The sequence below is a fragment of the Gracilinanus agilis genome, chromosome 3, assembly GCF_016433145.1.
Source record: "Gracilinanus agilis isolate LMUSP501 chromosome 3, AgileGrace, whole genome shotgun sequence".
In the NCBI taxonomy this organism is placed as follows: domain Eukaryota; kingdom Metazoa; phylum Chordata; class Mammalia; order Didelphimorphia; family Didelphidae; genus Gracilinanus; species Gracilinanus agilis.
In genome coordinates this window covers 74,552,533-74,565,496 of record NC_058132.1, presented here as the reverse complement: position 1 = coordinate 74,565,496, position 12,964 = coordinate 74,552,533, and the positions used below count along the sequence as shown (strand labels likewise).

At 52.7% G+C, this 12,964-nt stretch overlaps 1 protein-coding gene across 1 annotated transcript in view; it reads left to right on the top strand.

Moving 5' to 3' along the window:
• Positions 1–4,697: 4,697 nt before the first annotated feature.
• Positions 4,698–12,964, top strand: part of KIAA1522 (KIAA1522 ortholog) — a 12,862-nt gene continuing 4,595 nt past the window's right edge. Inside the window, exons 1-6 of the mRNA XM_044668770.1 lie at positions 4,698–4,755; positions 9,122–9,259; positions 9,744–9,799; positions 10,385–10,511; positions 10,630–10,746; positions 11,231–12,957. Coding sequence (XP_044524705.1) covers positions 4,698–4,755; positions 9,122–9,259; positions 9,744–9,799; positions 10,385–10,511; positions 10,630–10,746; positions 11,231–12,957 — 2,223 coding nt within the window. The remainder of the gene's footprint in view (positions 4,756–9,121; positions 9,260–9,743; positions 9,800–10,384; positions 10,512–10,629; positions 10,747–11,230; positions 12,958–12,964) is intronic.

The window sequence follows — 12,964 nt, the reverse complement described above, 5'->3', positions numbered from 1 at the left end:
GTGGGGGGGGGTGCCTTGGCACCTGGAGTATTAGGAAAGGCCTCAGGTAGGAGGTGGGACTTGAATTAAACATTGAAGGAAGAGGTGGAATTAAGATTACCTTGGGTGGGCCAGTATATTTCAGATCTGAGAACTAGTCTGCAAAGACAAAGAGGTGGGAGATAGGAGGTAACTTATAGGGAGGAATAGTGATCTCATGAAAAGAAAGCTGAATTTGGAGCCTACAGACCTGAGTTCAAATCCTGCCTCTGCTACTACCTGCCTGGGTCATGTAATCTCTTGGGACCACATTTTCAACTGTAAAATGAGGAGGTTGCATTGAGTTTTCTAGATCTCTTCCAGCTCTGATTCTCTAGCCCTCTGTAGCCCTGTCTGACTAGAACTTAAGAGTGTGCAGAGGGAGAATTGTATAGTAAGCTTGGAAAAGGAGGCTTTAACTAGGTTCTGAAGAGCTTTTACTGATAAACCAAAACTTTTCTATTTTCCCTTTGAGGCAGTTTTTGCTATTGAATCACTTTAGTCATGTCCAGCTCTTTCTGACCCTTTTTAGGGTGGTTTACTATGTCTGCTACATCTTACACGTGAAGAAACGAAGGCAAACAGGGTTAAGTGACTTGCTCAGGGTCACACCTGCCAGTATCGGAGGCTGAATTTGAACTCTGTTCTTCCTGATTCCAGACCCAGCCTCTGTACTGTGCCACCTGGGCTGCTCAGGAAGCCATAATAACAGGGAAATGAAATGGTCAGGCCTGATATCAATTTGTCAGGTGTGCCACGGATGGATTAGAAAGGAGCGAGAGTAGAGGTCAAGGAAGACAGCCAGGTTACTATTTCAGTAATCCAGGGAAGAGGTGCCACCGAGGGCCTGAACTAGCTAGGCTGGTGATCTTCAGGCTGGTTATGAGGGTCAAAGGGTAAAAAAAGATCATAAATTTATGGCTGGCATGGATCCTGGAGAGGCTATAGCTCATCTCCCTCAGATCAAATGAGATAAGACAGGTGTGCATACTTAACACACTTTATAATGTTGGCCAGAGTAATTAGGTTATTATTTACTGTTTGTGATTGTGATTACTTTGTGTTACTTCCTATCTTCTCTGGCTGGAGAGCTCCCTGAGGGCAGACCCTGGTCTGGAGAGCTCTCTACTCTCCCCTACTCTACCTGACCAGCCACATAGTAGACAGCAGTATTATCTTGGTTGCTTGCTGGTTCTTTTTTCAGTCCCTGATAGTAATACCTTTCTCCACTCTGCTCTCCATGCATCCCTTTTATACAAAGGGGGCAGCCCTTTCTGGGATCAGAGAGGTCATCTTTTTTAACATGCTCAGTAGGGTAATAATAATAAATTTCTTTTCTGTATTTATGATGTCCTCATAACAACCTAGGAAGCTAGTGGAAATATTATCCCTATCTAAGATGTGAGGAATCCAGTGCTCCAGAGAGATGGTAACTTCCCAGGGTCACACAGTTAAGAAATATGGCAGCCTCCTGAGCTAGGCCTTCCTCTCCTCTCAGGTAGCTGGACTGAGTGCATGGTTGATTCAGTATCTGAGGCCTTGAAAATTGGATTCCTCATGTCCCAGGCCCTGGCTGGCCTCATCTCTTGCCACCTGCTCCTTTCTTGGGAGGGCTGCTCTGGAATAAGGTCTTGGACCCATGGAAAGATCCAGAATCAAGAAGACAGGCAATATTCCTAATGTCCTTATCTTGGTCAGACCTCATGTAGAGTTTTCTGTTCATTTCTGGGAATTGTCAAGCTGGAATGTGTTCAGAGGATGATGAGACCATACCATAAGAGGACAGGTTGAAGGAAATGGGCATTTTTAGCCTAGAGAAGAGAAGGCTTTGGGGGTAGATGGGGAGGAGTGCTGGCGCTTTAAATATTTGAAGGGCAGTCTTGGAGGAGGAATCAGACTTGTTCTCCTTGGTCCTAGGGAGGCCTAGAAGCAATAAGTAAACATTGTAGAGAGGCAGATTTTGCCTGTTTGCAAGGAAGTGATTCTTTTAAAAAATTATATTTTTATTTTGAATATTTCCCCTTAGTTACATATTTCATGTTCTTTCCCTCTCCCCAAACCCCCCCCCCCAATCCCTCTTAGCCACTGGGTTTTACATGTATCATTGATCAAGACCTAATTCCATATTATTGATAGTTGGACTAGAGTTACCGTTTAGTGTCTTCATCCCCAATAATATCCCCATCAGCCCATGTGTTCAAGCAGTTGTTTTTCCTCTGTGTTTCTCCTCCCACAGTTCTAAGGAAGTGATTCTTAACCATGAGAGCTGTCCCAAGCATCATGTAGCATCATGGATTCAATAATAAATCTAGGGTGTTCCCAAAGTCTTAGACCCTTTAGGCACACCCTGTATTAATTGAACAAACATTTACAAAGTGCCTCTTGGGTACAGGTGCTGTGCTGAGTCTCTACAGAAAAGGATCTGGGATTTTACTTAGCTTAGGTAATTTCAGGTGTGGGAACTCCCTCTCCCAACTTTCTGCCAATATTGATACCCATCATTTATGACTATGAGACTTCTGAGAAATTGAATTGCCTCATTGGCACATGGAGGGTTGAGTGGCTTTACCCAGGATCATAATGCTAGCTAGTCAGAAGAGGTAAGATTTGAACCTTGTGGAATCCAAGGCCAGTTCTCTTGTCTTTTGTACTAGCTGCTTCTAGGTGCTAGGAAAGCTAGGAATTCAAACAACCTGGGCATTCTCCTGGGGAGGGGAAGGGGAAAGATACAGGCCGTACATAGAGTACAGTGCTAGGTAATTTGAGGATGGGAAGAACAGCAGCAACTGGGAGGATCATGGAAAGCTTCAGAGAAGAGAAGGCTCCTAAGCTGAACCTTGAAGGAAGAGTAAAGAATTTTGATTGGGAGTTGAATGAACATCAAGGCTAACAGTCCATAATTTAAGGTAGAGGATCATTTGGTTGTCAGTCAGTAAACATTTGTTAGGCATCTGTTCTGTGCTGTGCATTGTGCAAGTGCTGAGGATACAAGTAAACATGAAAGATGGTCCCTGCCCTCAAAAGAGCTTACCAAAGCCTAATGGGGGAAGACAGTATATTCAAGGGAAGGTTGAAAAGTGGGGGAGATAGGAGGGAGGTAGATGCCAGGCTGGGCTGCTGGGAAATGAGGAGGTGTCTGTTTTGGGCCCCTCCTCAAATGGAGGTCTCAGAGTTAATAGCCCTCTGATCAGAGGCGCAGAAGGTACTGATCAAGTGAATAGGCTCATTTTGATCTTAAGTAGGATGATGAAATTTCCATGGCTGGAACATAGCATGGGGTAAAGGGGTGTGATATAAACTAAGATTGGAAAGGTCAGTTGGAACCGGAATGTGGAAGGCCTTAAATATCAGGCTGAATTTATCATTTATCTTAGAAATCAGGAGCCACTGTAGGTTTTGAGGAAGGATAGAATGTAATTCAGATTTGTGCCACAGAAAGATGATTTTGGCAGATGTATGGAAGACAGATTAGAAAGAAGAAAAACTGGAATCAGGAAGACTAATTGGGAGGCTGTTGCAAACAGACAGGAAATGATGAAGGCCTCTGAATTAGAGGGAATGGGTACAAGATGATTTTGAAGTGGAATTGACAAGATTTGGTAGCTGATTGGTTGGGGGGACACAGAGTAAAGGAGGGCTTTGAGCTAAGGAAGTTGGATGAATTGGGAAGTGCTGGTGCTTTCAACTGATAGAAGACATAATTTAAGATAGAGGATCATAGATTTAGGCTGGACCCTCAGAGGTCATCCATCCAACCCTTCATTTTACACATAGGAAACTGAGGCCCAGGGAGAAGTGACTTGGCCAAGGTCACATAGGCAGTACTCTTTATCCGTGATAGAATTTGAACCCAGATCCTCTGACTCCAGGGCCAGTACTCTTTTCACCCTACCAAGACTCCAGGTATGGGGTTTGAGTTGCCCAGAGTTCTCTTTTATCAGGACAGATGACTGATCCCCTTTTGGGGATTCCTGTTCAAAAGGGGATTGCCCTAGTTAGCCCCAGGAGATCCCATCTTCTCCCCAGGTGTAGATCTACAACTTCCTAACCCAGCCACCTTTGGGTAAGTCCCTTCTTTATGGGCTTCAGTGTCTTTTGTGAAACAAAACAAATGCGTTCTAAGCTCCCTCCCAGTTCTAATATCCTGGGATTCTCTGACCTGGTTTGAATTCCATTTCTGCCATTCAGGAGCTTTGTGACCTTCGACAAGTCCTTTGCCTATCCTGGACCTCAGTTTCTTCTTTTGTAACAATAAGGAGAGCCTCAAAGTACGGTGGCCGACCCTTTCCAAGCCTTTCTAGTCCAATCCTGTAATCCTTTTATTTATGATTATTTTAATTTTTTTGCCACAGGGGCAGAGACTGCGTGGACCCCAGTCTCCGTCTCTTAGACATCCTTTCTTGTCTCCTACTTTGGGGCTGGGACCCGGCTGGAGCGCCCAAGGGGAGGAGGGGGTGCCCAAAGAGGGGAGGGGGCGGGAGCCTCTGGTGCAGTGGCGGCTGGCCAGCCCCTCCCCCGGCCCCGGAGTCGCCGCCCTCCCTCCATTCCGGGCTGGCGCAGTTTCCAGTCTCCAGTCCTCGCCAAAGCCTGGCCGGAGGCGGAGCAGCTCCAACAGGCAAGGGCGGGCCGGAGAGCCTTGGGGGCCTGGGGGCTCGGGGTCTCCTCGGGCCGCCGCCGCCATGGTTGTGTTTATGGGCCGGCACCTCCCCTCGCTCCTCGGGCTCTTTAAGAAAAGGGGTGAGTGGGGAGCAGCCTGTGTGGGGTGGGGCGAGCACTGAGCAGACCGGGTCCTCTAGCATCCCTGCCCCGCCCTGGGGAACTCTGAGCGCCGGACCTGGCCTGAGATAGGCGTTGGGCTGATGGATCTCCCCGGAATCCCTATCTTTCCTGGAGAAAGTGTGGGAGTCCCAGAGCATTTACTGGGGGTGGGGCTGTGCAAAGTAGAACATGTCCTTTAGCATCCTTGTCCTTCCCAGCCAGCCTGGGGATCTCCAAGCTCTTCAAAGGGGGGAAGAGGAGCCCCCCTAATTTTTACCCCTGGGGGGGCCGTCTGGAAGAAGCTACCAGAAGGGCAGGGGAAGGTGACTCGATCAGATGAGGAGGGCATGTGGGGCCCACTGGCTTTCTCTTCCTCCCTCCATATTCTCCAGGTGAAAGCAGGAGGAACAGCCTTTCTCATCTTCCTCTTGCATCAGCCATGGAGAATCCCCTTTGTCCAGCCACCGCCCCATTTGGGGTTTGCAGGCTGAGCTGGGTGGATGAGCCTGTGGGGTTGTATCTGTGTGATTGTGTATGGGAATATGTATGCATGTGTGTATGTATGTGCAGGCACATCCGGGCCAGAAAGGAGGAGCTGGGGAGTCAGAAACAGATTAGTCACTCAGCCCCTCCCCCCAGAAATCTTGTAACCCCACCTCAGTGTCCCCAAGGTCTCCCTGTCTGTCTGTCTGTGTGTCTGTCCAGGGTTTATACCTCCAGCTGCCAGACCATTGGCTGCAGGGACATCCCCATCTCCCCAGCAGGGTCTTGGACTTTTGATTTTCTTAGCTTTGAGCAACAAGCCTAGGCAGGGTCTGAAACTCAGATTTTAGGTCTCTGGGGACAGGGGTGGGCTAACTTTGGGAACTGACATTGGTTGTACCTGAGTTAGGGGAGCAGGCATGAGATCACTGAAGTCTCTAAAAGGGTTTGAGATTCGGGTGTAGAGAAAGGACCCCCCCTTTCCCCTCTCCCCTCCCCCAGCAAGGAGGCCTGAGTTCTTGAATCTCTACCACTATTTCCCAGGTGACCTTGGGCAAGTTTCTTCCTCTCTCTGGGCCTTCATTTATTCCTTAACTGGTGTGCGGGATAGAATTTGGCTTGGAATTAGGAAAGCCTGGGTTCCATTCTTGCTTCTTGACATCCTAGAAAGGGAAGGGCATCAGAGGACCAGGGTTTGAATCTTAGCTCTTTAACTAAACCTGTGTGACGTTGGGCAAAATGCCTCCCCTTCCTGGACTTCAGTTTTGTCTTCCGTAAAATGAGAAGATTACGTTCATTGGTTTCTAAAGTCCCATTTTGCTGGAAGTCTCCGTGACTCTGGGCCTCTTATATCGCCCCAGATAGGATTTGTGAAGAAGACTTTTGAGGGAAAGTTAGAGGGGAGGGAGGGAGGGAGTGCCCATGTTACTCACCTCTGGGTCTCAGGCATTGTCTTGCCTGTTGACTCAGTTTCTCCCTCAGTGAGATTGGATGGAATTGTGGGAAACAGAACGGAGAACCTGGAGCTCCCCTTTAGGGTTGGGGTGAGCCGAGGCATAGGATGTGAGTAAACTTCAAAAAACAGTCTTGGGGATTCTGGGTGAGAGGAGAGAAGCTGTGCATCTCTACCCTGCCTGTAGGGAGTGAAGGAGTCTCTGAGCATTTTAATGGGGGTTGAGTTGTACTAAATTAGATCCTTTAGCATCCTTGTCCTTCCCAGGGAGCCTAGGGATCTCTAAGCACTTCACAGTCCTGTCTGCCACAGGTTCAGAGGGGATCCAGTTCTTACACGGTGGGGAGGGGGATGCTCTGTCCCTTTGTAGGTGCACAAAGGTTTACTCAAGGTCATATGACCCACCTCCCCTTGTTGCTTATGTTGTATATTCTATTTAAAGGGGCAGAGGCCACTTCACTTTCCAGACTGGACTGTGTCAGCACTCTGCACGCCCCTCCACCCCTCTTTAGAGGAGGAGTCTGTAATAGGATCTTTTGTAAGAGCATGAGCCCCATCTCTGGGGGTTCTTGAGCTGAGGAGGTCTTTTTGGGCATGAGAGGACAGCCTCGGCTGGGATGTGGGACTGAAGGAAAGTGGGGCTTTGAGCCCATCTGCAATACGTGCAGGATGGAGAGATAACCCTTAATGAGCTCCTACTGAGCAATGGAGGAAATACAAAAGTAGCCCTGGTCTACGGAGGTCACAGGCTAGACAGGCTAGATGGGGATGAGGCAAAAAGGAATATGGTTTAAGGATGCAAATTGTTACATGATTAAGTGTATTTGAGAAAGACAGCCGAGGGGTAGTAGAGAGCCAGACTCAAAGAAAGATCTGGGTTCAAGTGTGGTGTAGGCTGGGTGGGACTGGCCAAGAAACTCTCACTGTCCCACTTAACAGTCTGAGACTATACATCGTAGAGAAGGTGCCCATCTGAATGGGGAGAGGACATTCCTCACTGGACTCCCTTCTACCCATGAAATGAGGACTGATTTTTTACAAATTGCATTAGAAAGATATAAAACAGCTAGGTGGCTCAGTGGATAGAGCACCAGACTTGGAGTTGGGAGACTGAGTTCAAATCAGACATTTCTTAGCTGTCTGATCATTGGCGAGTCACCTAACCCTGCTTGCCCTTCTGCCTTAAGAGTTGTTACTAGGATAGAAAGCAAGTGTTTTAAAAAAAATGAAAGAGATACAAAACAAAGTGCAATGAGAAGATTGCGTTCATTGGTTTCTAAAGTCCCATTTAGCTGGAAGTCTGGGGGTCTTTATGATAGCTTGGTGACCCTGGGCCTCTTATATTTCTCCAGATAGGATCTGTGAAAAAGACTTTTGAGGGAAAGTTAGAGGTGATGGAGGGGAGGGAGGGAGTGAGTGCCCATGTTATTCACCTCTGGGTGCAAAACAAGACCTGAGGGGAAAGGCTTCTTGGAGGCTGATTTGGTCGTGGAAAAAAGAAAGGAAATGAGAAAGGAAAGAAACAGGCATTTATTCAGCACTTTCTATATGCCAGGCACTGATCTCTCATTTGATCCTTACAACAACCCTTTGAGGTAGGGACTGTTATTTTCCCCATTTTACAGTTGAGGAAACTGAGGCACCCAAAGTTAAGTGACTTGTCTAGACCCAAGATTACACAGCTAGTAAGTATCTGAGGCTGGATTTGAACTCAGGTCATCTTGACTTCCTGACTCCAGATCCAGAGCTCTTTCCACTGGGTCACCTAGCTGCTTCCCCAGAAGATGAGGAGGAATGTACCACTCCCATGTCAGTTCCTTGAGGGCAGGAACTGGTCTTTCCTTTCTTTGTTAACTTCAGGCTTAGCTAGCACAGTACCTGGCACTTAATAAATATCTGCTGCCTGAGACTACCTGCGCTTTAGGAGGATAGTCTAGGCTTTGGGAGTAACAGGAGCAAAATTTGGCAGAGATGGGGGAAAGAGCCACAGATCCTTGACATCCAGAGGAAAGGGAACTTGGGAGAAGTCTGGAGAGTCTGAGCAGGGGTGGGCTCCTTTCCTCTGTGGTGCCAGCATAGAGACCTCCCCCCTTCCCCATACCCCCCATAGATGCCCCTGAGCCAGGGCAAGGAAGGGAAGAAGCTTCTCCCCCAGGTCTGGTGTCAGTTATGGCTCTGGAGGGGAATAATAAGAGATGAGACTAGAAAAGGTAGAATGGTCCCTGATGGGGGCAGGAAGCCCAAGAGTCTGGCTGCCCCTCTGCTTGGTACCCTGCAGCAATGCTCTATTCCTGCTCCTGGGGGGAAGGTGGACCTGGATCTGGCTGGGGGTGAGCTGGCCTTACTGGAGAGAAGAGGGCAGAGAACGCCATGTGTGCCCCCGCTCTGGGCCAGTCAGGCAGTCAGTTAGCATTTATTAAGGGCCTTCTATGATCCAGGCATTGTGCTAATTGCTGGGGAGACAAAGAAAGTGCTCTCTGTGCACACAGTGAGGAGGAGGGGAAGGTGAGCTGGAGGGAGTTGGGTTGTGTGCTCACATGACTCAGCTTTCCATTTGACCCTGTGTAGTATGTGGAGTCCAAGGACCCGGGTCCGAATTCCTGCTTTGCTTCTTATTACCCATACACTCAGCAGTTTTCTGGGCCTCGGCTTCCTCCCCTGTAGAATAAGAGAGAAAAATGAGATATTTTAGAAATTAACCAGACGGTGAGAAGCAGCATCATGGGATGGTGGAAAGAAGATGTGAGTTTGAGTCCAGGCTCTGCCCCTTGTAGGATCCCGAGTCATCGCTTCTGAGGCCTGGGCCTCAGCTTCCTCCTTTGTAAAAATGAGGTGGGTTGGCCTAGATGCCCTCCAAGAGCCCTTCCAGCTCCAGATCCGTGATCTCTCGACCTCTTCTCTTGTACCCAGGTTCCAGCAAAGCAGACAACAAGCAGCCACCATCGGATGGACATCAGGACAATGTCTTCTTTCCCAGTAGCCGCCCCCCTCACTTGGAGGAGTTGCACTTTCAGGCTCAAGAAGGACTTCGATCCCTGCAGCACCAAGGTGCCAGTCCGCCTCAGATCCTCCCTCTGGGCTCCTGTGGCAGCTGAGCCCTTTCTTCTCTCCCAGCCCCTTGGGTCACCGGTGTTTAGTCTAGAAGGGAAGGAGAGAACAACGCAGAGCTTGATAATGCACCATCTCACCCGAAAAGGGCATGAGAGAGTGTCGTGTGAAGTCTGAGGGGGAGCTTCTGGAAAGAAGCTGCAAAGGATAGAGAGGGGACGGGGGGATGTGTCTGCTCCTCTGACCTCAGTTTCTTCACCTGTAAAATGAATAAGTTGAACCAGAGATGATCTTTTAAGGCTCCTTTCCATTGAGACCTTTGATTCCCCTCGTTTTGGGGGGCTTTGGATAGGGTGGGGGAGATACCCCCAGACAAGAGGCTGTGATGGTAGGATGGGAGGTGCTGGGGGGGGTTGCTACTTCCTCTTTTCTGCTTCTGACCAAAAGGCTCCAGTTTTGGATAGTCTCTTTTCCTGTCTTTCAGAAAAGCAGAAACAGAACAAAGATTGCTGGGACCATGGAGATAGTCAAAGCATCAAGGTGAGAGGAGGGGGGAGGCAAAGCAGATTGTCTGCCAAAGGGCTGCTCTCCTGGCCTGGATTCCCTCCGTTTTCCCCGAACCTTCACCGGGTCCCTCAGGGACTGGGCCTTAGGAAGAAGCAGCACGTTAGACTGGAAAGGAAATAGCAGTGGGTTGGGAGTCGGTGAGCCCAAGTTCACATTGAAACAAACAGCTATTGATTCCCCGGGTCACATTGGGCAAGTTTCTTCCTCTCTCTGAGCCTCACGTTCCTATCTTCAGCTTAAAGGAGCGGAGGAGCAGCGGAGAGAGTGCCAGGCCCACAGTCAGGAGGTCCTGGGTTCAAATGTGGCTTCAGGCACTTCCTCGATGTGTGACCCTGGGCAAGTCACTTAACCCCGATTGCCCTGTCCTTGCTCTTCTGCCTTTAGGCTTGCTATTAAGGCGGAAAGAAAGTAAAGGTTAAAAAGCAAACAAAAAATAGAGGCTTGGCACTGGGTAAATGCCCTTCGGTTCATTCTAGCTGTAAATCTTGAAGTTTAAAGAGGGCAGGATGGTCCCCGGGTCCCCGAGCATCCCTGATTCTCGTCTCTCTGTCCCTGCAGTCGTCCCAAATGGGCAGCCAGGATGAAGACAGCGTCTCCTTCTGCAGCCAGAGCACCACTTCCACCATGGAGAGCTCGGCCGCCGAGGATGCCCTGTCCATCCGGTCGGAGATGATCCAGCGCAAAGGTGCCCGTGAGGGGCCGGGGCGGAGGTCCCCAGCGGCCACCACCTCCTCTGGGGGTAGGTCCTGTGCGTGCTGCATCTTCATTAACTCTCGTGCCTCCATTGACTCCCACCCCTGCAGGCTCCACCTTTCGACCTCATGATTCGTTCCCCTCCAAGCCAGGGAAGTCAGGCCGGCGCAGGCGAGAAAGGCGCAGCACGGTGCTGGGGCTGCCGCAACACGTGCAGAAGGAACTGGGTGAGCCACTGGCGGGGCAGCTGGGGGAGGCCGGGAGAAGGGGCCGCAGCTCCCACGGAGGCCGCGATTCAGGGCTTACAAAGTGCTTGTCGCAGGAGCCTTGAGAGAGAGATTTTTTAAAACTCATCTTCTGTCTTGGAATGAGTACTTTGCCTTGGTCCATGACAGAAGAGGGATACGGGCTAGGCAGCGGGGAGTGAAGTGACTTGCCCAAGGTCATACCGCTAGGCCGTATCCGAGGTCCGATTGGAACCCAGGACTGCCTGGCCTGGCTCTGGATGCCCTGAGCCACCTCCTTCCCTAGTTCTTTTGCGGAAGAAGAGGCTCAGACAGGTGGAGTAGCTTGTTCCTTAGGCACGCAGCCCGGCCCTGTCAGCCGGCTCTCCCGCCCCCCAGTCCGGTGCCATTTTCGTTGCTGCCCTAGGTCTGTGGGAGGAAAAGGTGGACGTCCTGCTGACCGTCTTGTCGTCTTGTCTCCCCTCAGGTCTGAGGAACGGGCACGACCTGCCCGGCACACCCAGGCCTCCGGCTCGCCTCACCAACGGGCACGGCGCGGCGGGGGGGGTGGTCCACATCCCCACGGTGGATGGGCAGCCGGCGGTCCCCGGGAGTGGCGTTCCTGGGGTCCGAGTGTCTTTGGTCGCCCTGGAAGCCGGCTCTGGGGACGAGGCGGCCTTACAGCGCCACATCGATCGCGTCTACCACGACGACAGCCTCATCGGCCGAAGGACGGGGGCTCAGCTGTCGCCGCTGGTCCGACCCAAGTCTCTGGCCGTGCCGGGGATGACGGGCGGGGCGGGGTCCCCGGAGCCCCTGAGCCCGGCCATGTCCATCTCGCCGCAGGCCACCTACCTCTCCAAGATCATTCCCAACGCGGTCTTGCCGCCCACCGTGGACGTGGTGGCCTTGAGCCGCTGCAGCGTCCGCACCCTGAGCCGCTGCAGCCTCATGGCGGCCAGCCCGGCCTCCGTGCGCTCGTCCGGCCGCTTCTCCTCCTCCTCTTCCTGCCACCCCCGCAGCCGGCACGCCTCCTCCTCCAGCGACAACTGGAGCCACTCGCAGTCCACCGAAACCATCGTGTCAGACGGGTCGACGCTGTCGTCCCAGGGGGGCTCGGAAGAGCGGGACGGGCCACCGGCCCGCGAGGAGAGCCGCGCCGCCGGCCGAGAGAGTCCCCGAAGTACGGCGGGGAGCGGGGTTTCCGCGGCCGCGGGCAGCGGGCGGGCTTCCCCCGGCTCGGGCGGCAGGGCGGACGGCTCCGACACCATCAGCATCCAGAGCGGACACTCGTCCGTGAGGAGCGTGTCTCTGCGGAAGCTTAAACGGGCCCCGGCACCCCCCCGCCGGACCTACTCCCTCCACCAGCGGGGCTCCGCCGACGGGGCTCCGGGGCTGCCCCCCAAGCCGGAACGGAAGCAGCCGCGGCTGCCCGCTGCTGGCGAGCCTGAGGAGGCGGCCCCCGCGGCCCCGGGCCCAGCTCTGTCTCCCAGCACCTCCCAGCGCCTGGTGGGCTCCCCAGAGCGTACGCTGTCGCCTTCTAGTGGCTATTCCAGCCAAAGCGGCACCCCTACACTGCCCCCCAAGGGGCTGGCGGGGCCCCCCGCCTCCCCGGGCAAGCCGTCCCCGAGGCCTGTGAAGCCGGAGCGGGTGTGCTCCCTGAGGTCCCCCGGGGCCTCCGTGTCTTCCTCGCTCACTTCCCTCTGCTCCTCTGTCTCGTCCTGTGACCCGGCCCTCGTAGATAAGGGGGTCCCCGCGCCCTCTCTGGAGGCCGCCTTGCCCCCAGCCAGCCCGGCCGACAGGTTCGTCATCCCCCCTCACCCTAAGGTCCCGGCCCCGTTCTCTCCGCCGCCCTCGAAGCCCAAGACCCCGACTCCCTGTGCCCCCGCTGCCAGCCCCACCTCTCATTCTGCTCCTTCCCCCGTCGGGGGGTCAGGCACCCCTGAGAAGTCTAATAAGGAATCTCCGACACCACCCAAAGGCGGCTCTCCTCCCCCTTCTCCTCCCCCGTCTTACCACCCACCTCCGCCACCTGCTAAGAAAGGGGAAGCCCCCGCCTCGGCCCCCCTCACTTCTGACAGGGAGGCCTCCCAGGACCCCAGCTGGCCCCCGCCCCCTCCCCCTGCCCCAGAGGAGCAAGATCTGTCTATGGCCGATTTCCCTCCGCCCGAGGAGGCCTTCTTCTCCCCTGCCAGGCCAGAGTCCCCGGCTCCTGTGCCCC